The 25,080-nt window shown below is 44.1% G+C and overlaps 1 protein-coding gene across 1 annotated transcript in view; it reads left to right on the top strand.

Moving 5' to 3' along the window:
• Positions 1-25,080, top strand: part of SLC4A8 (solute carrier family 4 member 8) — a 75,319-nt gene that overhangs the window by 33,887 nt on the left and 16,352 nt on the right. Inside the window, exons 9-20 of the mRNA XM_029955499.1 lie at positions 866-953; positions 2,131-2,277; positions 3,113-3,213; positions 9,019-9,193; positions 9,814-9,947; positions 10,976-11,221; positions 14,357-14,462; positions 15,062-15,223; positions 17,651-17,764; positions 20,178-20,339; positions 21,233-21,484; positions 24,604-24,672. Of these exons, the coding sequence (XP_029811359.1) occupies positions 866-953; positions 2,131-2,277; positions 3,113-3,213; positions 9,019-9,193; positions 9,814-9,947; positions 10,976-11,221; positions 14,357-14,462; positions 15,062-15,223; positions 17,651-17,764; positions 20,178-20,339; positions 21,233-21,484; positions 24,604-24,672 (1,756 nt within the window). The remainder of the gene's footprint in view (positions 1-865; positions 954-2,130; positions 2,278-3,112; positions 3,214-9,018; positions 9,194-9,813; positions 9,948-10,975; positions 11,222-14,356; positions 14,463-15,061; positions 15,224-17,650; positions 17,765-20,177; positions 20,340-21,232; positions 21,485-24,603; positions 24,673-25,080) is intronic.

The following is a 25,080-nucleotide window of genomic DNA, read 5'->3' as shown; positions in this document are numbered from 1 at the left end:
TAAAGTACAGATTTGTGTGAGCTCTGGTGGGAGGAACCAGCTAATGCCAAAACTTGGGATTAATTGGGTAATGCTGATTAAAATTCAGCAGCAGTCTCACTGGAGGTATGTTGGAATACCCTCCATGCAGAAGAATTCTATGGCTTTTAAGGCCATGACTGCATAGTAACTATAGCCTTGGCAGTGGAGAACTGAAGAGCATCCCAAGGGCGTATCACAGGCGAATCGCTTGTTATGGTGGGAAGCCTGAGTCTTACCCGCTCAGTGATAGAGCTGTGTCCCAGGGAAATATGTCTGAGCAAAGATATTGATGTTTCTTTCCACGGTTCTGGTAGGATTTGTATAGTTTGCAAATATGTCCACGTTTGTTCAAAAGGCTATTCGTGCACTCTGAAGGTGGTGATTCTTGTGATTCAGAGCCACATTAATTACAGAGTATTCAGATGTCCAGAACACAATTTAGACTCCACTACAGGGCTTGATCACGTCAACATCCTTATCCCTCTCCTCCTCCCATCATTTTCTTATTAGAGCAATGAATAAGATTCAGAAAACCTTGAATTTGCACAACAATGGCATGCTTTGAAAAAAAACATTTTTTTCTTATAGCAAGGAATTGTGTCTATGGAAACCCTGACAATTATAACCACATTATTGCACTAGTGTCCAATGCTCATAGTGGAGCTGTTAGGCCAAGGAAACTTCTAGTGCTCCATCATTAGTCTGTCTCCTTTTATTGAAGTTACCACAGTGATTTCTGGTCGATAGAAGAGAGAAATGTTTTGCTGTTTAGAGAGAAATAAGATGCAGTTTCTCTATGTTCACTTATGTAATTTATAATTTCATCCTCTGTGTGTGTTGCCAGATTTTTGTTTATCCTGTTGGGTCCAGTAGGAAAAGGTCAGCAGTACCATGAGATTGGCAGATCCATGGCTACCATCATGACAGATGAGGTAAGCGCCACTTCAGCTTTCCATTCATGCTATAAATATTTATAGAATATTTACTCTGTGCTAGGCCCTGAGTTGTGTTGGGGATAAAATAATCACCATTGCAGTGTCTTCTGGGAAGCAGGTCAGGTCACTTTTCTGGGTGCCTTTTGTGGGACCAAACCTTCTGAGGATATTTCTTTTTATATCATCTCTCCCAAGGATGCAGAGAAATCTTTTTCTGGGAAAATTATTATTGGCTATTGGGATGCCTAGAGAGAATGATGTTAAGGCTGACAACTTTCTAGAAAGGATGGTTAATTACATACATCAAAGCTATTTACATAACGAACCCTCGCTCTTAATCCACATAAGGGTCAGAGGTATGAGCTGTAATGTGAATGTCCCAGCAACCAGACATTGTGGCTGCCACGACGCTGAATCCCTGCTACCTGGTGCCCTAGAGAGGGTTGGGCTGCTCATGTAAACTGCAGGGTAGGGTTTTTAAGGCATATGTCTTAGCAGGCAGAGGGAGATGGGGGTTGTGTTTTACCATCTGTCCTTGGCTGGGAAGGTTACTTCATGGAGGACCTTCACTGGGAGTTCCATCCAGTTTTCCCAACTATTGTGATCACATTAGGATCAGGAAAAATTTCCCATTTATCTTGACTTTTGTCCCATTCTTTGGGGGGATAACAATTATACAATTGTAGAGCTTTATCTCTTCTGATACTGGCATATAGACATCTAGTTCTTTTTTGACCTATCTCATCTTCTGGTTCACTTATTTTTATCTTTTAATCCTTGCACTTTTGTAAATGCTGAAGTTTTCCACATTGCCATGTCATTCCCCGTGACAGAGATAAAAATCATGAGGTTGTATCTGTCCTTCACCATATTCATTGATGATTATTGTTGTTGGTGGTGGTTTTAAGTTTGTTTATTTATTTTGAGAGCGAGAGCATGAGTTGGGGAGGGGGAGAGGGAGAGGGAGAGAGAGAATCCCAAGCAGGTTCTGTGCTGTTAGCATAGAAGCCGATGCAGGGCTCGAACTCATGAACCATGAGATCATGACCTGAGCCAAAATCAAGAGTTGGACGCTCAAATGCACAACCTCCTGAGCCACCCAGATGCCCCTCATTGGTGACTGTTTTAAGTAAAGTTATTTTCAACTTTCCTAAGGGTTTTTTCTTCTCTATAGATTTTTCATGATGTGGCATATAAGGCAAAAGAGCGAGGTGATCTGCTGGCGGGGATTGACGAGTTCCTAGACCAGGTTACAGTGCTCCCTCCAGGGGAGTGGGACCCTTCCATTAGAATTGAGCCACCCAAAAACGTCCCTTCCCAGGTAATGTATGCACATTAGCCAAAGGTGGCTTAGTGTCACTTACTAAGTACCCACCATGGACAAAGCAAAGACCATGTGGGTATATACTAAATAACTCCAGCTTTGGCCCTGTTTGGGGCACCGAGAATGAGCAGAGCAGTTATGAAAAATGAGTATACAGGAACATAGATTGGCTCAGGTATGATGCAATCAGTCAGGATTACTCTAGAATAGTTTTAAAGCCAACTTTTAGAGGTTTGATGTGGAACGGGATAGCAGAGGGAAGCACATTTCTTGGGAGTGTATTGTGAATGAAGCCATGCGATGAAAAGAGTGAGCTGTATAGAGAGAACAGGTGGAGTCTCTCATACTTGGGGACAAGTTAAAGGTGGGCAAGGAGCCCTCGTACACGAGACGCCAGGCCCGGGGCTTCATAAGTGCGAACTCAGCCCTCCCGGCAACATCGCAAGCAGGTATTTTTATCCTTAGTTTCACAAATAAACAAAATTACCTTTAATAAAACTATTTTCAGAGTTTTAAGGCAAAGTGAGATTACACAGAGGCAGACTTGAAACTGGAACTTAGGTCCTGTCTGATGCCAAGGCCTCCATATTTCTGTTTCTGGGCAGCGCAGGGCTGGGAGTCAGGCACTAGTAGAGAGGCGGAGAAATTATATGTGTTATTGTTTTTCAGGAAAGTCAATGAACTGGCCCAAATCAGTACATGCATTTGAAAACTACAAATACTTAGTTATTTGGGGGCTATTTTAGGATGATCTCATTACCCCTCCCCGCTGTTAACAGGAAGGACAGAATAGATGGCTGACTTTACTAATTTTATGTCCCTCTGTTAAAAGGAGAAAAGGAAAATGCCTGGAGTTCCAAATGGAAATGTTTGCCACATAGAGCCGGAACCACATGGGGGCCACAGCGGGCCGGAACTTCAGCGCACTGGGCGGTGAGTTCTGAGATGCCTCACAGCTCATGCTGCTTACTGGACTGAAGCTGTGTAAAGGAATGAACCATAGTCTTTGCTTTCAACCTTCTTCTCTCTGGTATTTTGGCTGGGGATGACTTTTCAAATGGAACTACTGACTATAATGAATATTATGAATTTATCAGATCTTGTATTCATTCATTCAAGCCTACCACCCACCACAGTCCGACTCACCTCTAGTCCTTTCTACACGTTGTTGCCTCTGATTTGAACAGTTGTCCCCCTTATCTCCTGGCTAACTGCTGCTTATCTTTTTTTGTCTCAGCCTAGGTGTCACTTCCTTTGGAAAGCCTTCTAAGACTCTCTATAGATGAAGTTAGGTATTCCTGCTGTGCGGTGTCATAGTTTTGAGCTTTGTCCCTCCCCCGTCTACCACCCTCCTCTTACTCTCCCCCTTACAGCCCTTAGCCTACTTTATTATTATTGCTTGATCTGTTGTCTTCCTGCTAGAACATTTTCTCTGTAAGAGCAGGGTGCCCATTATATTCCTAGCACCCAGCACAGTGCCCTGCACAGAGGAGACACTCAGTATCTGATGAACGAATGAATGAATACTTTTAAAATGATCCCTGTTCTGTAGCATGAGTGATTATAGATAAATATTGAGTGATTATTTATTTATTTAGTTTTAATGTTTATTTTATAGAGAAAGAGAGAGAGCAAGACAGATGGTGTGAGCGGGGGAGGGGCAGAGAACGAGAGGGAGATACAGAATCCAAAACAGTCTCCAGGCTCTGAGCTGTCAGCACAGACCTTAACACGGGGCTCGAACTCATGAGTCATAAGATGATGACCTGAGACGAAGTCAGACACTTAACTGATGGAGCCACCCAGGTTCCCCTTGAGTGATTATTTTAAGTTAGGAAGCTCCCTTAGGGTAGGAAAATAGGTAGTATTTAGGGGTGTGTGTGTATCTCAGAACAGTCAATCTACTCTTCTAGGCCCAGACTCTAAAGACAGATGTCCAAGGAGGAGGTGCTGTATGGAAGGTTAGGGAAGCAGGTTTCCAGACTAACTTTGATTTGCCAAGTAAGAAGGTGGTGAAAGAGGATGGTGTTTTGGGTTGGAGTGACATCCAGGGTTTCCCCCAGATTGTGGGAGATTGTTGAGACCATAGTTCTGGTTCTGTAAGTTGTGCTTGTTTCTAAGAAGGATCTGTTGGGTGGAGAGTCTCAGGACAGGACTCATCATAGAGAGAAGCTTGGCACCCTCCTCTACTTCCTAGCTTTTACCTTAGTTTCTTTCTTCTTTGCTTGAAGTTGCTGTCCTTAGTTTTCTATCCTTAGTAATCTACCCAGTGGAAACTCAGGGTTTTTTAGAGTTGTAGACACTCATCCAATTTTCTACTCTTAGAGAAATTCAGGGAGAAGCTAGGAAAGGGGGCTGAGAAGCATAAGAGATGGCACTTAACTAACAGTGTCCAGAGTGGGGGTGTGTTTCCTGGCTGGAGGAATGTATTTGATGGTGCAGAAAGATAATTGGGTTCTGGGGAGTGATCATGGAGGAAAGGAATAGCCCTTTGATGGAAGGGGTCACTGAAATGAGGGAGCAACCTCCAAGAGTAAATTTAACATTTTCTTTAAAGTTGGTAGAGGTCTGAATTGGGTACGGAGGCCTGGCATTGAGAAGCAGTTCAAGGGAAGCATCTGTCCCTAGAATAGGTTTCAGGATTGAGACTGCCCTAGAGGAGGTGGTGTTTTTAGGGAAAGGGTATTTGATAGTATTTCAGGGTTGCGATATATCTTTTGAATATAAATGGTGTCCACACGCCAGGACTTTGAGTTTGAAGATAGTAGAAATGAGGGCAACAGGGTTTCCTCCAAATGATTTGAGATTTCAGGTTTCTTTTGGTGTCAGAGGAGAATAAACTAGAGTCCCAAGACTTTTGAGGGGGTCATTTATAATCAAGTCCACATGGCGGTTTGGGAGACCATTAGATTGGATCTCAAGAATTGTAGATTCTCAAAAGTGGTGCCTAACATCCCAAAAGAAGATCTCATATAGCTAGGATCATCACATACTTAGTCACAGTATCAAAGTACCTTTACTCATTAAATTCACCTAAGCTGTGAGGAACTTCTCTTTTCATGCCTTGTAATGAACTTGGTGGAGTTGATAAAGCTGAAGGGAAGGGTTATCTAGGCTCAGGGCCTAGGGCTGCTTGGTATGGGAGATACTTGCTTTTCCCGAGTTCCTGAAGTTTTCCTCAGAGCCCTTAGTGAAGGACCTCAAGACACATGGCCTTTCTCCTATTATTGCCTTGTAGGTCAGGTGACCTAATGCCTGCATCAGAGATTATGCTTCTGTGCCAACTCTTGCCCCTTTCCTAATCTCAAAGTATGTAGGGAGTGAATGCAAACCATCCCTTGCAGATGGACATCCTAGAACTTTCTGGACCTGCATGGACTGCACAGATGAAAACTACGATAGCCTAGGTTTTATAGTTCTTCATTCCATTGGTTGTGTTTCTCTGAGGTGGAAAATCTGCTTTATGTGTACCATGTTGTAAAGCCTGGGGCAAAACTTGGAGACTTAGGGGATGTTCTCCTTGTTGGATGGTGAGGTCTATGAGATGGGGGAGTATAGACTTTTAAGAAGGCAGGAAAGGAGACAAGTTGAAAACAGCGCTCTGAGTTCTGTTTTAACCCGAGGCCCTCCTGGGAGGCCCTCCTGGATGCCAATGCGGGCAGTGACGCTGATGCATTCCCATGCATAACAAAGACGAAAGTCTGACTAAGGTGTTCCTAGGCCACAAGCTTCACCGAAGGGTGGATAAGCGTTTTCCAAGAAAGGGTGTTTCCAAGGTATATTTATGTACCTTCTTGGGGATGCCACTTTTGGAAAGAGTTAATGAAAAATCAGGAGCTGCTATCTCGATGACCCCCCACACACTTTAAACAGGTTTCTTGCAAAGCACACCAGACAAATGGATGGCTCGTCTGTCCCTAAAGCCCTCCAGAGAAGGGCTCCCTAAGTCAGTGCTCCAAAGCCTTGTGACCCTCTACACGGGTAAGTCCTTTCTTGTGTCAAGCTCAAATACATATCGCTTTGTGCCTCCTACCCCCCAAAATCTTGAGCATCAAGGGTAGTGTTGAAAGGGAAAGGAAGTTCCCAATGTGGAGAGAAGCACCCATGCCTGATCTTGCAGTAGATGTGCAATTATGGTCTGATTTTATGCATGAGCAAGGTCTAAGGCTGACTCTATAAACAGTAGTCAGAAATCACTTTATTAATTTATAGTTACATTATTGATAAAAGCCTCAGATCTTTTCTTTCCCCTTTTAATCACTGTTGGGCATACAGATGCCTTCCCTTTCTATGGCTTCTCATAAATCCATCTCACATAAATCTTTTGTCTGTTATTCACGGACATTCCTCCATGAAGGGGCCTCCTGCATCCAGAGGCTGGGCAATCATGGCAGCATCTGAGGTTGCATAGTGGGGTGAGGCTCATTATTGCAGAAGGAGATTCTTCTCCTCGAATAATACCCTTCAGAGGAAGGTCATCAGCGATTAAGAGGTGATACTCACATGGTGCTAAGTTCTATCTTAAAGATAAAGACCCAGAATCACTTGTGTCTTGCCCAAGACCAATCCCAACTGCCTATAAGGTCCTATTTGCCTAGAGGAGAAAGCAAGGCATAGTGACACTTTATTACAAACCAGAGCCTTGGTTCCAAACTCTGGGGTGGAACTCTCACCCTCTAGGTTAGACCCTATAGATGGCTCCTTACCTAAGCTAGGCTTGCCAGATAGACTAAAAACAAAGCTAGCTTTGCCTCTATTCCCTAATTCAAGAACCAGATTGTGGTGTTACTGCTGTAAATTGACAATGGTGAACCCCAACTCTAACCACCCAAACCAGAGGAAAAGACCAAATGGGTAAGATAGAGCAGTGTCTGCCCTGTGTCCACATACACACTCAGTGCACCTGGATAGGGAGAGGAAGCATTCAAATGGAGAGAGAGCTGCCTGGGCCTTCTCCCCTGGTGTACAGGTCCCAGGTCGCATGGTTCTCCTCTAGGCTCTCAGACACAGGGAAGGAAAGAGCTAGCCAAGCCTCCTTTCATGAAAGAGTAGCTCGATTTTTGTTTTTGTTTTTAGCTTCTTGTAGAAAAATTCAAGCACATAAGAAGCAGGAATAGGATAACAAACCCCCATGTGCCCATCAATGGTGATTAACATTTTGCCAGTCGTGTTTTGTCCATTTCTCCCCACTTAATTGTTTTATTTTTATGTTTTCTAGATTATTTTAAAGCAAATCACCGGTATCATGTCATTTTACCTGTAACTACTTCAGTATGTATCTCTGTTTGATAAGGACATTTAAAAAAAATAATTGTCATGTCATTATGAAATCTAACAAAATTAACATTAAGTCTTTAAACTGTCTAATGCTCAGTTCACATGAACTCTTTGTGATTGTCTTAGGCACATCTTTTTAGAGTTTGTTTTTTTTCACATAGCATCCAGTCAGTGATTGCCTTTGGTTATTACAATCCCATTCTATAATTGCTCTCCTTCCTTTTTTTCTATGCCATTGGTTTGTAGAAGAGACCAGGTAATTTGTCCTGTAGAATACTGAGTGGCATTTTTTGTGACTCACCTATCAACTTTCACTCTAGAAGAGGTGACCCAGTTTGAGAACACTCCTTCTCGTTGGCGTGGGATATCTTGCTTTTGATCTGTCTCCGCCTTGGGGCCTGGAGAGGGGTCTGGAAGTCCTGTCACCAAGTCCTGTTGACTCTACTTTCTGATTCAGCCCTTGAGTCCATCCACTTCTCCTCATCCCAAGCCACTGCCTCCAGTCTTGCTCCTCGTTCCGTTCATTACACCCTCCTCTAGAGTGATTCTTCCAGAACGTATGTTTAGTTATGTTGCTCTCCTGTTTACGATCCTTCAGTGACTTGACATGCCATTAGGAAACAGTTCGAATTCCCTAAAACAGTTTATAAGGCCCTTTGTGACTTGGCTTCTCCAGCGTCACCATCTTTGTCTATTGGTATTTGCTCCTGACACTGTCTTACACAGCTGTATCTGCTTCAGCACTCTCGGAACCCACCATACATTCTCACCTCCAGGTGTCACCCACGCTAGCCCCTCTGCCTCATCTGGCTAGCTCCTGGTCTGTTCTCTGAGTCCCTGTTGAAGTCTCCCTCCCCCCCCCCGCCCCGTCCTATGCTGCTGTGGCACCCCCACAACACTGCCTATCTCCTGTACTAGAGCAGGGCCGTGCTGCCTTGCTCACTGCCGCATCTCCAGTACCTGGCACGATGCCTGGCACGAAGTGTCTGCTACTACGTGTCAACCGCATGAATGAATTCTTAGGCTAATTTCTCAACAGTAAGTAAGGTGGGTAGCTGTTCAGCGTAGGAAAGTGCATGTGATGGGGCTTTTTAGCTAGAATACATATAATGCAACTAACCATGTTAATACCTTGAATTGGTTTGGCACACTTCCTCCTAACCGCTCAGAATTTGAAGTTTGAAGCTATGACTTAATTTCATGTTCATTTTTTAGAACTTTTTATCGAATCGGCAGTGTGCACTCCCAAAGGAATTCTTTTGATGCTTGGGAATAATCATTCAAATTCATGCCCTTGGTTGCAAATGGAATCTGTGCTGACCCCAGAGAGATCTCTTGGGGTCACATCGAAGCCAAAGCATGTCTTTGGAGCACGTTTGAAGCAGCTTTCAAACGTGTGCTGTTCAGATACTTCTGTGGAAGAGAGACAGCGTTAGAGGCCTGTTTGCCGTGTTTCCACAGGCTCTTCGGGGGCTTGGTGTTGGACATCAAGCGGAAGGCCCCCTGGTACTGGAGCGACTATCGGGACGCACTCAGTCTGCAGTGTCTGGCCTCCTTTCTGTTCCTGTACTGTGCCTGCATGTCACCTGTCATCACCTTTGGGGGACTGCTCGGAGAAGCCACTGAGGGACGCATAGTAAGGACTTTTAACCACTTCTATTGGCCCCAAACAAGATTTAAAATATTATGTTGGCAGCGAAGTCTGCTGAGGGGAAAATCCCCTGGGCTAGGATTGAGGAGATTGGGTTCTTTCTCCTGAATACTGAGGTCTTCTGATTTCATACCAAGCAGTAACACAGTTTTCCCTTTAGAACAGACTCCCGTCTGCTTGAATATCAATTTCAGTAGTTGATTGCCCAGTTGAATTTCCTGGTGCTCAAAAGGATGGAAGCTGATACATCAATGTCATTTGAAATTTAAGGTGACTCTGAATGATGGCTCATAATATGAACGGTATCATTATGCTTCCTATGTATCTTTAAGTACTGAATTGAGTCACTGAAGAACAGGACTCAGTCAAGGAATCATATGTGGTTGGATGTGGGCACCTGGATTATCAAAACAGTGTCCGTTTACAGTAGTATTAGACCGTGTATACACTTCGCTCTTGCTAAGATGAAATACAAGCAAATGACTGACTGTCAGGGCACACATGAGAGCTAAGTCAGGGATGTGCGTAAGCCCACTGGTTACAGATGGGCTATGGACTCTGACCAGATGGGTTATGGACTCTGACGATTTCTTTTTCCCCCTCAGAGTGCGATTGAATCCTTATTTGGAGCCTCCATGACCGGGATTGCCTATTCATTGTTTGCGGGACAGGCCCTCACCATCCTGGGAAGTACTGGGCCAGTGCTTGTCTTTGAAAAGATTTTGTTCAAATTCTGCAAGTAAGACATTTGGTTTTCTGAAAATGCTAAGTGAATGCATTCCTGTGCCATTGGGGTTGAATGCCAGGATCCCAGGCGAGCGTAGGCAGGCAAATGTTACTCTGGATTGTAAAAACCAGAAGAAAGAACATCATTTGGTCTGTTGTCCTGCCACCCAGGTAGTACTGTACCTAAAGTAGTAGATCTCCTAATCTTGAAAAACTTTATTAATGTCCCTCAGCCATTATTGAAGTCTTGACTTTTTATCTTTTTTTCAAATTCAGTTATTTAAATTCAAGTTGGCTAACATACAGTGTAGTACTGGTTTTTACTTTCCCTAGCTAAGTCAAATTCCTCCACTTTCATTTTCAATCAGGTTTTTAAAAAAGTTTATTTATTTATTTTGAGAGAGAGCACGCAGAAGGGGCAGAGAGAGAGAGAGGCAGAGAGAGACAGAGAGAGAGAGAATCCCAAGCGTGATCCACACCGTCAGCACGACGTAGCCCATGTGGGGCTCAGACTCATGAACTGTGAGATCGTGACCCAAGCCAAAGTTGGACACTCAACAGACTGAGCCACCCAGGTGCCTCTTTAAAGTCAATTTTTAATTTGGCCTAAGATGCCTCCTTCATATTCTGGTTGCTAGTGATGACCGGAGCTTGGCAGTGCCCTGTGTCCCTACTTTCCCTATCAAATCTTTTCTTCATTTGGGATTGGACGTAGGAGCATGTGGAACAAGGGCCAGCCCCATTTTCCTAACTGTAAGAGTAAGATCTGAATCACTTTGGGCAGTAATGGCAGAAATGTGAGCGGCCAATCCTTCCTTCCCCATTTTCCATGTCCTTGCTGTGGTGGATACCCCCTGCAGAGCAAGTCTATTTGTCACAGCTGTCCCTGGGCAGCTCTTAGGAGTCAAGTACAGTCAGAATTTGGGAGCAGCTGGGTTGTAGTACTGGAATGGATGAGATGAGATGAATTAACCACATTTCTGACCCTTTGTCTTGTAACGCATTTATCCATGCTTTTTGATGAACTTTGTTTTGTTTCAGAGATTACGCTCTGTCGTACCTCTCCCTGCGCGCTTGTATCGGACTGTGGACCGCCTTCCTGTGTATTGTCCTTGTGGCAACCGACGCCAGTTCCCTTGTCTGTTACATTACCCGCTTCACTGAAGAAGCATTTGCCTCCCTTATTTGCATTATTTTCATCTATGAAGCAATAGAAAAGCTCATTCACCTGGCAGAGACCTACCCCATCCACATGCACAGCCAGCTGGACCACCTCAGCCTGTATTAGTAAGTATGCTTTCTGCTTGTCTTTTTTTTTTTTTCAATTGAGCAGCAGGCCTGAATTTACTGGCTGATACAGTGTACCAGGCAGCACTTGTGGCTCGTGTTAAGGAAATGTCTTGGCCCTTTCTCTGGGAAATAGGGTTCAGATAAGGATGTGGAGACCCTGGGATGGGGGGAGGTGGGGATCTGCCAGAGGAGAACAGCCAGAAGTGATGACGGAGAGGATGGACTAAGAAGGAAACGCAGAGGGGACATGAGAGACACTTTCCAGAGCATGGCTTTTGGTTCCAGGCACAAGACAAAAATTGGCTGCAAAGGTAGTGGGGCGGGGCCCCTGGTGGCTCAGTCAGTTAAGCAAAGGTAGTGGGGAGAATTCAAGTTAGCTATTGGGAGGAACCTCTTTTTACAAGGACTTGTGAGTCGCTGAAGCATGTTGTCAAGATTCTCTGAAAGTATGTATAGGCTACTCTTAGGAATCATTAGGTAGAGATAATACTAATAATTCCTTACAAATCCACAGGTCTCTTACTGTTTCCTAAGGATCTAGTAATCTATTGACTTACCTAGATTTCAACCCAAGAGGCTGTTTTCTTCACATGCTTGATACAGTTTGGATCAGGGGGAGAAGAAACACGGTGTTTAGCTATGTTGTCAACCATCCAGGAGAGCCTGGTCCTTCTTCTCTGGAATAGTATTCTCCAAATTAGGACTAGAGATCCTCACCCTTTTGCTCTGTACATCTAATTCCCTGCCTTCTGGCTGTACAGTTCTGCTGTGGAGCGTCTGGTTGTAAAATGAACAAGTTCAACCCAAAACTGTCAAGACTAGACAGAGCATACTGCATGGAGGGGCCTGCCAACTAGCCACGGATACATTTGCATAGGTTCTGCACATTCTCTTATTCACCTTTTTAAAGTCAGAATTTATAAAGATGTTTTGTTTACATTTGGAAATTATTTTAATACAAAATAGCAACTATTAGGGGCATATAATCTTTGAAGCCTGGTGGACTGGTGATTGGCATTGAAGTAAGGTTCGTTCTTTGACCTTTTTTCTCAATCATTCATTTATTCATTTAACAAACATTTGTTGAACACCTACTATGTGCCAAGCCCGGTTTTAGGCCCTGGAGACAGCGATGAAGATGGTAGACAAAGGATTGGCCCTCATGAGACTTAGTGGGGGAAGACTGACAGAAGTGACCAGCCCCAGACTGAGTAGACTTTGGGTCTAGACACTGTAATTCTGTGTTAATAAAGCTCAAGATGGTATTTTTCTTAGTTGCATTCTACTATTGGGGCTGTGAAGTTAGGACTCTCCAGCTCTTTAAATCATTGTGTGTTAGTATATGGAACTGGTTATTTTAAAGAACAGTTTTGGGGGGCGCCTGGGTGGCTCAGTCGGTTAAGCCTCTGACTTCAGCCCAGGTCAGATTTCACGTTTGTGGGTTCAAGCCCCGCATCAGGCTCTGTGCTAACAGCTCAGAGCCTGGAGCCTGCTTCCAGTTCTGTGTCTCCTTCTCTCTCTGCCCCTCCCTGTCTCATGCTCTGTCACTCTCTGTATCAAAAAAATAAATAAAACATTAAAAAAAAAATTTAAAGAGCAGTTTTGGGTTCACAGCAAAATTGAGCAGAGGATACAGTCTCCATCCAGCCTCTGCTCCCACACTGTACCAGAGTGGTAAGTTTCTTGCAACCAATGAATTTACATTGAGACATAATTATCACCCAAGGTATACAGTTTACATTAGGGTTCACTCTTGGTGTTGTACATTCTATGAGTTTTGATTAATCTATAAATGATATATCTGCTATTACAGTGTCATACAGAAGAGTTCACTGCCTTAAAGATTGGTGCTTTGGGGGCGCCTGGGTGGCTCAGTCAGTTAAGCATCCTACTCTTGGTTTCGGCTCAGGTCAGGATCTCGTGGTTCATGAAATTGAGTCCCACATCAGGCTCCATGCCGACAGTGCAGAGCCTGCTTGGGATTCTTTCTCCCTTTCTCTCTGCACCTCCCCTGCTCATGCTCGCTTGCTCGCTCTCTCTCTCTCTCTCTCTCTCTCTGTCTCAAAAAATATGTTTTTTGTACTCTGCCTACCCATCCTTCAGCACCATTCTAAACCCTAGCTAGCGTTGATCTTTTTACTGTCTTCATAGTTTTGCCTTTTCTACAATATCATATAGTTGTAATCCTGCAGTGTGTAGGCTTTTCAGATTGGCTTTGTTTACTTAGCATTATTTCCTTAAAGGTCTTTTATGTCTTTCAATGGCTTGATAGTTCATTTCTTTTTAATGCTGAATAATAGTCCATTGTGTAGTTATAGATACAGTTTACCCATTCATCTACTGAAGGACATCTTCATTGCTTCTAAGTTTGGGATTGATTTTGCAGACCTAAATGTAGGACTTTATAGCTTTTCCTATTTTTATTTTGTCGATTTCCTCCTATTACAATCTATTGAGATCTTTTTGTATTTTAATTCTGTCTTACTATATCCTTAGAAGGTATGCTCATTAAATTCACAGATGATGCAAAGTTGATGGGCATGGCTATGTTCATTGTGGGACTGGGAGGCAACATGGTGGCCAGAGGATACGTCTGATCTGGTCTGGTTAGATGGAAGAGGAGGCCATGGTGGTGGGATATTACCAGGAATAATGCAGTGTCAGGATGAGTTTGTATCACAATTCCAGGAGCCTCTCATATTGAGAGCATATTGAGAATGTGGCAGGGTATAGAGAGCAAGAGCTATCCAGGCTCAGAGGAGACTGTTGAGAGCTGAATGGGATAGCAAGTCCTTCTTACTTTGTAGATTGAATTTCACAGGAAGGGACTAAGAGGAAGAAACTAAGCAAGGAGACCACCAGGACGCATTCTGTGCCAAGCTTGGTTGTCGGCACAATTTAATTCAAGACCCGCATGCTGATTTGTGTCTGTGTTTATGATGGCCGCCTGAAAAGTCAGGACTGGGCTTACCCATGGGTCTCAAGCAACAGGACCAGTCTCAGGGACCTGAGGCGGGCAAAGGAGAAACAAGGCAGGCTCTAACAGAGCCTTTAGTCCAGTCATGGCTCAAACTATTTAATTGAATACTTGGCTGCTTTCCTCAGGAATCCTTTTTTTTCTTTTTCCCTCAGCTGCAGGTGTACTCTCCCAGAAAATCCAAACAATCATACCCTGCAGTACTGGAAAGACCACAATATCGTGACCGCAGAAGTCCACTGGGCCAACCTGACCGTTAGTGTGAGTCTGGGAGTTGTACTATAGCGTTGTGACTGCCAGGGTTCAGTGCGGTCACCCTTCAGCATAGTCTGGCATTTTCAAAAATAAAGGTTATGTATGTATATATGTATGTATTTTAACTATTCTTGCTGATCCTTTTCCCCCAGCAAAAGTTCTCTTGTAGATAAAGGGAAAAGAAGATTGCCTTTCTCTTCCCTCCCACGTGCACCCTACCCAGGGACCCTGCACTCGGGATATGTGGGGATGAAGCGAGGCAAGGCAGGGGCAGACCCAGGCTTCTGAGGCTGGAAGAACATTCCGATTTGGAAGCCTCTTTAATACAAACAATACAAGTTGCCAGAGCCCTCCCAGGACTTCATGCCTGCTGGGGACCATCCTGGTTTCATTTTCCAGAGTGTGTAAGGACTCTAAGGAGTCACCATACTGGGAAGGGGCCTATGCAGGCAGGAGTGCCACAAGCCCACGGGGGTCAAGTGGACACTGCTGGCAGTTGCATTCCCCAGCAATCGTGGGAAAGCAGTGAGCGATGGGCTCAGAAGGCCGGAGCTAGTTTGTCCCACGTGCCTGCCTTTCATCACCCAGAATGCTTGTTCCCGCAGGAGTGCCAGGAGATGCACGGAGAGTTCACGGGATCCGCGTGTGGCCACCATGGACCCTATACTCCTGATGTGCTCTTTTGGTCCTGCATTCTCTTCTTCACCACCTTCATCCTCTCGAGCACCTTAAAGACATTTAAGACAAGTCGCTATTTCCCAACCAGAGTAGGTAGCACACGCATACATTTCTTCTGCGTTAGCATTCTAATGTAAGAGAGTCTATTCTCAGTTTCCATGCTGCTTGCTGAGGAGAGTGGCAGGTGGCAAGTTCCAGATGTCCTGGCAAGCCACACGATGGCATTCTCTTCCAGTGTCTGGCAGCCTTTCATGAATGTGTGGTGTGGGCTGAGGGGTAATACTTTCAGAGCTTTTGATTAAAAGCGCCAGGTGATGGGTGCCTTGCTGGCTCATTCAGGAGAGCGCATGACTCTTGATCTTGGGGTCATAAGTTCAAGTCCCACATTGGCAGGTAGAGATGACTTTAAAGAAAAGTTTCAGGGGACTTTAAGGTGGTTCTCCAAAAGCTATTAACTCTCATTTCCAGAATGCTGTTAAGTGTCATTTCAGGATGCTGGGGCATGTACTATGTAATTGCTGGAACAGGCTGCTAAGTACAGTAAAGCGGGATGATCACTTTGGATGCATAGGGGACCCCAAAGTCTCTTCTCAGGGATGGCTCTCGTGGCAGCTTGTGAAATCACTGGGCACATTGACTGCAGCGGCCCAAATACTCCCAACTTGGTTTGCGTGACTATTTGAAGCCTCAGTAGTCTTTCCTGGTACAAATGGCACTGTTTGACCGTGACCAGTTTTAGTAGAGTGGAATTAGAGGCTGGGTGTAGAGTGGCAAAAAGGGGCCACTTTTGCTTTGAAAAGCAGTTCAAAGTATGAGAAATGGTGGTTTTTCTCTAAGTGAGGGTTCAGTCAGGTACATTTGCAGAGCAGGAAGTCCGAATGGGTGGGGAGCTCAGTTGATTAGCTGTCTATGGTACATAGATGCAGGACCAAAGCACATTTTCTTAGACTTCTGGAGTGCTAAACAGTAGTTAAGGGCAGCACATATTAAGTTAGTTCTGGGTCATTGTTTCTAGCCTGGACAAATAGTAAGTGGCAGTTCTCTACTAGCTCCTTGCTGAGGCCTGGGTTAAGTGCTATCAGGGATATAAAAGAAGTTTAAAACAAGGTCTCTGCCATCATATAGGAAGGAGGAACATATGAAATGTACAGGTCCATATGCTACAGTGGGCACCAACCTGGGATGCAAGAGCCATAGGCATTCAGGAGAGAGAAGGGCCACTGGACCCCAGGACGGTCAGATGGACCCAAGACGGCTTATGATGGTGGGGGCAGGTGCAGATTCAGAGAATTTATGTAACATTCAACAGAGAACTAACAAAACCAGGGCTAGGAAGGTGCAAACCTCAGGTTTCAAAGGAAATCAAAGTTAGGTTAAGATATATTTTGGCTAGGGTATGTTTTGCTCTAGCTCTGTTGGAAGGTTCAGAGGAAGGCAGCCACTGGGCATTTTAGAGGCATTGTATTTTACTAAAGCCAAACTAAACTATACAATCCTCCTAAGCACAAAATGGTGACAAGTGCTATGGAAAAAATTAAGCAGGAAAGGAGTATAGGTGGTGCTGGAGTAGAGAATGGTGACCAATTTCAAGTAGGATCATCAGAGAAGATGTCATAGGAAAGGTGATATTTGTATGAACAGAGGGAGGTGAGGGAGCTACCCAAGAAGTTACTTGGAGGAAGAGTATTCTAGGCAGAAGGCTGAGCAAGTACAAAGACTCTAAGGCAGGGGTGAGTCTGGCAGGTTTAAGAAACAGTGAGGTGGTCTGTATGGCTGGAGCAGAGTAAGCGAGTGGGAGAGCGTTAGACGCTGGGCTCAGAGAGGCGATGATTTCAGTGTGTGGGCCTCATAGGCCAAGGCCTTTTGGGGTTTTACCTTGGTGAAATGAGGAACCATTTCAGGGTTTTTGTGCATTGACATGATCCAGCTGATTTGGTCAGTCCAAGGGCGTTAAAGGAGGCCAGAGGCAAGGCTGAGCGTCTGCTGTACTTAACGAGACAAGAGCCGGTGGGGACCTTGGTCTGGGTAGGAACAGTGGGAAGGGCTCAGGCCTGGGCTATGTTCTGGAGGTGGAGGCAGCAGGACTTGCAGGCAGGTAGAGGAGGTGTCGGGCATGAGGGAGAAGAGTCATGCTGCCACCAAGGCCCTTGGCTGGCACAAACAGGCCTTGAATGGCCCCAGAAGATCTTATTCCAAGTTCTCAGAACTATTGCCCAAATCTGGGCATGAATGCCCCAAACAGAACTCTTCAGAGTCAGGGTGGTTCCATGAAGGGTTGTCAAATGCTTCATTTTCCCCATCACATCTACCCTTGGGGGTATTAACTTGGGCATATTAACATATTCCTGTTGTTACATATGGTTGTGTTAATTCAATTATAGCATTCAATTCAAAATATTACATTTAATTATAACTTAGAACATTCTTCTGAGGAATTTTAAACCTTTTATAATACTAAGTTTTCTTCTACTGCATTTAGCCTAATAAAACACTTTTCCAATCCTTTCTCATGCCAGGTACGCTCCATGGTGAGTGACTTTGCTGTTTTCCTCACTATCTTCACAATGGTCATTATTGATTTTTTGATTGGAATCCCATCACCAAAACTTCAAGTTCCCAGTGTGTTCAAGGTAAACAGCTTTCAAGGGGTACTTGGTGCCCTCATGTGGTTTCCTAGAATCTGGTCCCAAGTGAATTTCAAAGATCTCTCCATATCCTAATCCTGAGTTCTCTAGTCCCTGAAATCTAGACTTTGTCCCTCACGTCTTACCTTTCAGAAGAGCAAACTCTTCAGCTTGGCTGAGTTCAAGCCAGAAAAATCTGAGAATAGAACACCTAAGGTGATTTAATGAGTGAAAAGTTACGATTTACAACAGAGAGGAATGTGCATGTTTACTTAAATGCATACCGCACACGGTGGAAGTATGGGTCCCTGGAGCAAGTCTGATTAACAGCACTTTCCTTGAGCTTGAGCTGTATATGGGAACTGGGAAGGGTAAAGAAGCTAAATTAAGGTTGGCCCCTCTCCTCCTGGATCTTGCCTTGTGAAGAGGTGAGTCGGCCAGGGGGCTTCACCCATTGTCTAATGCTCCTACCAGAGTAACCCGGGCAGCTCTTCAACCCTATTTCATGGTTTCTTTGTATAACTCCCTACAATCTACGATCTTTTGCTGAAAATGTATACAAAAGAAGTAAAACAAATGATCTGTATGTGGGGACTCCAGATCTGTTTCAGTTGAGGGGCACGGAGTAACAGAGAAGATGGGAAGGCTGAGCTCTGTTCCATAGAGCCCTGCAGACCAGAGGGGAGGGAGAGCCTGGGCATACTCAGTGTCTTGAGAAGAATCATAGGAGGAGAAGAACAGGAGAGACTGGGGAAGAGGAGGAAGACAGGAAGACAGGCAGTCCTTGACTCGTAAACATCCCTGTGCCCTGTGCCTTTGTCTTCCCTTTCTTTCTCCCTCCCTCCCTGAAGTAGGCCTGGTTAAAAATATCTTTTTCCATATTGCCTGAAGATTTTTTATTTTATTTCGTTAAATGCACTGAAATGCCATCAGTTAGAAATTTGTGGATTGAAAAACAGCCTCTTTAAAAATATAATTCCTCAAGAATATGTCATTCTCACCTTTGTGTGAATGAGCTCAATCAGCTTTCTCTCTAATACCTAGTTGAGGTCAACCCTCCAGGAGGAATGGATTTTGTATAAAACTAAGTAATTTGAGAACATTAAGCAGTCCTTGGAAAGGTTCCCTGATGGGTAGGCTTAGTTAGTCAGAAGGTACTGAATTTCTGGGACATCTGGGAAGAAGGCCTCTGGGGGGCAGGAGAGAGATGGGAAGGGAAAATGGGAGACTCAAAGAAAATGCTGCTCATTGGCAGGCCTTGCTTTCAGGAAGCAGAGGAGAAATTTTCTTCCTTATTTCCTTCCCTGTTATAGCACATGATCCCTAGTGATTAAGACCCAATCTAAAGGCTAGTACTATTACTAATGTGTTGATGTCAGTCAGAGTTTAGTAAATTTTTGTGTTGGCCTAAGAACTTAACTATCACATAAGATATTATTGCTAAGGAGACCTAGATTGTATAAACTTTCAGAGCTTAGCCCATTCATAATTTGAGACTCTTCAAAGAATCTTTGAACCCTAGAGTCACGACCAATATGGAACCAAGTACTTTGGATGTCTTTGCTTTGTTCATTGAGTTTGGTTCAATTCTGGGCCAGTTTGTATTCCCGGCCTTTCATCTTCCATTACTACTTGCCAAACAAGGAGAACTTTTCTTTCCCAGAGTACCTAGGGGAGTTTGAGGATGTCAAAAGTACCCTAGGAGAGTTTAGGTATGTCATGAACACCCAAATAAGATTTATGAACAGTAGTGGTCGTATAGGAGCATTGGAGAGGGTGCTAGATTAAACAAGCCCCCAAGGTCAGTAGTCTTGGGCTCTTCTCTCAAGTTTCTGGTACCTGGGCTCTTGTTTTACTGCTAATGAGAGAAGGCCCCTGGGCCAGTACAATCTAAGCCCATGAGATTTCATGCAACTGGCTCAACTTTGCCTTTATTTGTGCTATAGGCATGCATTATATGGCTTCTGGAGGGGAGCAATAAGGAGGAGAGTCAAAATTATTTATATTTGCCTTAATTATAATCATGTTAAATTCTTTTTTGGCAACAGATTTTATTTTCCTCAGGCATTAGTATTTAGTTAAGATAAAGTTGCTTTATGGAAACCAACTTGACAATAAACTATAAAAAAAGGATTAAGAAAAGATAAAGTTGCTTTCTCTGGAGGTGGGTTTCGAGAGTAGGGGCAGGAAGTGAAGTATTAATGAATATTTTACAGGAAGTTGATAATCGAGGATTGATTTAAAGGGGATTTGGAACAAGGTCATAGATTTCCTAAGGAGTGGCTACATTTCATGATTTTTTTTTTTTTTAGGATCTCCTTTAAGAGTAAAAATAATGTGGATATTGTGATTGAGTTTAATCTCTTTTGCCCTACTGATTATAGAGTACAAAAAACAAAACTTTACTTTTTCCCTTTAGCCAACAAGAGATGATCGAGGGTGGATAATAAGTCCCATCGGCCCCAACCCCTGGTGGACTGTGATGGCGGCAGTTATCCCGGCTCTTCTCTGCACCATCTTAATATTCATGGACCAGCAGATCACAGCTGTCATCATTAACAGGAAGGAACACAAGCTCAAGGTAACAAAAAGTTCTGACCTAGAAGGATGAATGGCAGCCTGTTACTTATTTTGCTTTATTTTAGGATAAGCCCATTTAGATAAGGCACTTTTTATCCAGGAACCTGGATAAAAGCAGCCATAGAAGGAGCTAATAAAAGGTTTCCAGAGGTTTCCAATCCCTTGATTAGTGACAAAGATTGGTTTGGAGATGAAACCAGAGGAGAGCATAATGGAATGGTGTGAGAGGAGCTTGGACTCCATTAGTTTCCCCTCAAAGCTTGGGGAAGGTGGTGGGCACAGTTCCTTGTGGTCCCTATACAGGCTTGTCTTTCTGAGGTTCAAGTCAGGGCTTGGGTCACTGTTTCCGAAAGTCAAGTATTCTCCCATTGCTGTCCGTTCCTGGAGTTTCCAGACTGAACCTTAAGTCCAGGGATTCCCAGGAGATAGGTTTGAGTCCAGCACATTTATCAGTAAGAGGCTTCCTGTCTTCATTTCTGTTCTTTCCTTACTTAGCGTAAGCAAATCCATATTTGGCAAGGATCTGGGAGTGTTTTAAGAAGCCATTTACCCCCAACTTCTGTGCTATCTACCACTAGAATGGTCAATATGTGGCTTCACCTCTGGTTACTCTGCAAGAAAGGATGAATCTTCGAATGCATGAGACTAGGGTAAAATCTGGGGGCACTTGGATAAAAAATGGATATGGTATATATAGGACAGGCTGAGGTTTCTCTTTTTCTTCTCTGTTCCCTCCACAATGGGAGGATCTGGAAGACTCGTCTGGGATCCCTGGACCCCTTCTTCCTTACTCATGCGCCCCTTCTAGCTTTGGGCCTGAGACTCTTAGCTCACTGTTCTGTGCCCCACTCCAGCCAGTCCACTGGTGGTGACAGAGACTCTGTTTCCCCACAGAAAGGCTGTGGCTACCACCTGGACCTGCTGATGGTGGCCATCATGCTGGGTGTCTGCTCCATCATGGGCCTGCCCTGGTTTGTGGCAGCAACTGTCCTGTCCATCACACATGTGAACAGCCTCAAACTAGAGTCTGAGTGCTCAGCTCCTGGAGAACAACCCAAGTTCTTGGGCATCCGAGAACAAAGAGTGACAGGCCTTATGATCTTTGTGCTGATGGGCTGCTCAGTCTTCATGACGGCCATATTAAAGGTAATTATTTATTCACTCTTTAGGTAAATATTGAGTGCCTGGTTCGTGTTAGGAATTCTGTTAGGTACTGGGAATATAGTGATACACCAAACAGACACATGTACAAATACCTGTCCTGAAAGAACTTACTCTAGCAGAGTAAAGCAGATAAGAGGTAGTTAATAAGTTAGTTAAGATCACGAAAATGAGGGATGCCTGGCTGGCTCAGTCAGTGAATCGTGGGACTCTTGCTCTCAGGGTGGTGGATTTGAGCCCCATGTTGGGTGTGGTGATTACTTAAAAATAAAATCGTTTAAAAACAGAAGGGAGGAGGATAAAAAAAGAAAGAAAACAAACATAGTAACCACAGAATATGATAAATGATGAAAGGAAATATATAGTGCTCTATGACGCTATAGAGAATTATGGGAGTGCTGTTTTAGTTAGAGTGGTCACAGAAGGCCTCTCTACAGAGATGGTATTTAAGATGAGATGGAACTGGTCATGCCATGGGTGGTGTGAGATGGCATGGGGGAAGGGAGAAAAGCAGTCTCTGAGGTGGGAAGGAGTGATATGTATTCTAAAAATATCAGGGTCATGGGGCTCAAGGGTGTTGAGTCAAGGCAAGAACACAATGAGATGGCAATGAAGAGTAGGTAGGGGCAGATCATGCAGGGCCTTGTTGACTCTGGTAAAGATAACCTTTGAAGGGTTTTAACAGGTAAGGGACATGATCTACTTAGTATTTTTATATTTTATTTATTTTATTTTTTCTTTAAAAAAAAAGTTTGTTATTTATTTTGAGCATGTGTGCGAGCCAGGGAAGGACAGAGAGAGAAGGAGAAAGAGAATCCCAAGCAGCCTCCATGCTGTCAGTGTGGAGCCCAACGTGGGGCTCAATCCCATGGACTGTGAGATCATGACCTGAGCCGAAATCAAGAATTGGACACCCAACCAACTGAGCCACCCAGGCATGCCCCCCTCCCCATTTAGTATTTTTAAAAGATCACTCTGGCAATGTCTAGAGAATAAGTTTTTAGGGTTGGGAAAAATAGAAGCAGAGAGACTAGTGAGGCTATTATAGGTGTGAGATAATGGTGACTTAAAGACGGAAGTAGTAGGGACGGGTAAAAGGCATGTCTTCTGTGTATCTTGGAGGCAGATCCAAGGATCTTGCTGGTTGACTGGATGTGGAATGGAGTGTGGAAAATGGAAAAATTAAAATGCCTGCCAGGTTTCGGACTTGACCATCTGGGTGGAGAGTAGTGACATTTAAGATGGAGAAGACTGCATGAAGGAGGAAGTGATTTTGTGAGGGTTGGTGGGACTATGGACAGATTTTGGGTGAGATATCCAGGAGGCAACTAAGTGAAGAAGATAGAATAAGGTTCTGGATTAAAAATATAAATGTGGGAGTCAACAGACGTTGTAGTATTGAAAGCCATGGGAGTAGATGAGATCACTCAGAGAGAAGGGTAGATATAAAACAGAAGTGGGACCAGAGAGAAGAGCAGAGTCTAAGGAGCTCCAATATTTAGAAGTTGGGTAGAGGAGGAGACAGCAACAGAGACTCAGAAGGAACTGCCAGAGAGGTAGAAGGGAAACCATGAGGGTGTGGTGTCAGGGAAGCCAAACGAGGGGAATGTTTCCAGAAGGAGGGATTGGTTAGAAACTGTCTAGAAAGATGAAGACTAAACTAAGCTATTGGATTTCGCTATGTGGAGGCTTAAAGCGACTTGACAAGAGCAGATTCAGTGGAGGGATAGGGCAGAGGCTGAATTACAGGGGAGTGAAGAGTAAATAGGAGGTGAAACATAAAGACAGCGTGGGCAGACAGCTCTTTCAAGAGATTTTTCTGTGACGTGGAAAATAGACAGTGGCTGGTGTGAGGTGTGGGGTTAAAAGAGGATTTTTGGAAAGATGAGAGATACCTCAAACAAAAAAATACTTAGTTTTGTGGGTGTAAGCTTGCATCTGGGAATAATGGGATGAAAAGGAAAGCTCTATGGCTGTATCACCAAACCCTAAACATTCTGGAGCACTTATGTGGCTCCCTTGCCTCCTTTCCCCTTCTTTTTGGTGAATCTTTAACTACCCCAGCCTGCAGTGCAAATGCTATTTAAGGGGGACAGTTGAGAGAAATGGGAAAAGAATCGGAACCATCTTCCTGGCTCCTTACTTTCCACCCAATGTCACCACCTCTCCTCATGCCCCCTCCCCTCTTCTACTCTCTGTCCCCAGCCCAGCCCCCGCTCCCACCTCTGGTCTGGCTACCATCTGGAGGAGCCCAAAGATTGCTGCTCCTCCAGGAAGGTAACCACGAGACCATGGCGGTAGGGATTACCTAGCCTTCCTAGAACTAGCTCAGAAGGATTCTTTCAGGAAACCATTCAATAGTTCAACAAGCAAGGTTAGAACCAAATTGAGATGTCTACTTACTGTACAGTTGAAACAGCATAGAATTCAGTGGGGATTTTCTAGTTCTGAGAAGAATTATGTTTGGGAATGTTCTTTCGCCTCAGAACAAAAGCGAGTCAAGTTTAGTCTTCAGCTATGAGACTCCCCTTGACTGAATTGTGTAGGCCTCATTGCCCTACCTCACAGCGTTGCCTTGAAGATTACCTCGCTTGCCAGATGTGATATGATAGGTGTGTATGTGTATTCAAGTGCAATATGATAATGTTGCTATTTCTCCCCAAATCATTCTCCTTCTGATACCTCTGGTTAGCAAAAATAGACTTTCTAGTCCATATTAACATGTACCAAATCCCTGAAATGACTGCTTTTATGATTAGAAAACATTTGAAAGTTATCAGTTCTGTACAAGTGGGATGTGTATGTGTCTGCCCATCCCCACGGAGGAAAAAGAGCCAGATGGATGAAATGTGAGGCCTATGATTTAACAGGGCTGGATTACACTTGTGTGTAATCATTTGATTTCAGAACAAAATAATTTTTATTATTGTCAGCTTCTGATTTTGCTGCTTTTTCTAAATCATGCAAAGGCAGCAGAAACTAATGCAATGTTTATGCCGTGATTTTGTGACTTTGTTTTTTTTGGAGATTTTAAAGTTTATGTGGTCTTGAGTGTACTAGGGTACCAAATGTAATTTCTGGTCTTTCTGCCCTTCTGTCTTCAGTTTATCCCGATGCCAGTCCTCTATGGAGTTTTCCTCTACATGGGAGTTTCCTCGCTACAAGGAATTCAGGTATTGCCTGCTTCCGCCAGGGCGATGGTTTTGCACTGTGAGCTCATCTGTCCTGACCAGGGAGGGAGAGCTCTCCCAGAGAAGCATAAACCCGTTTTTGAGAAACCATTTCCCAGTCTTCTTGGTTAAGCTATTTTAGACATTTCTTTGGACATTGGGTAAGCCATTTGGACAGTCAAGTTGGCATGATGGTACAAGACTTATAGGGTGGCCTGGCTTGATTTCATGGTACCCGTCATTCATGAATTATTCAACAGACAATTATTAGGCATGTATTAAATGCTAGATGCTTTTGTCAGATTAACTTAGATCTGAAAGGCTTGTAAGAGCCAAACTGGCTTCCACACATGGACCACACTAGTGTTAGCACTAGGCTATCACGTGTGAGAGAGGGAGCTTGACTGGGGG

Source organism: Suricata suricatta, chromosome 10 (genome assembly GCF_006229205.1).
Source record: "Suricata suricatta isolate VVHF042 chromosome 10, meerkat_22Aug2017_6uvM2_HiC, whole genome shotgun sequence".
Lineage (NCBI taxonomy): Eukaryota > Metazoa > Chordata > Mammalia > Carnivora > Herpestidae > Suricata > Suricata suricatta.
This window is presented reverse-complemented; position numbering and strand designations above follow the sequence as displayed.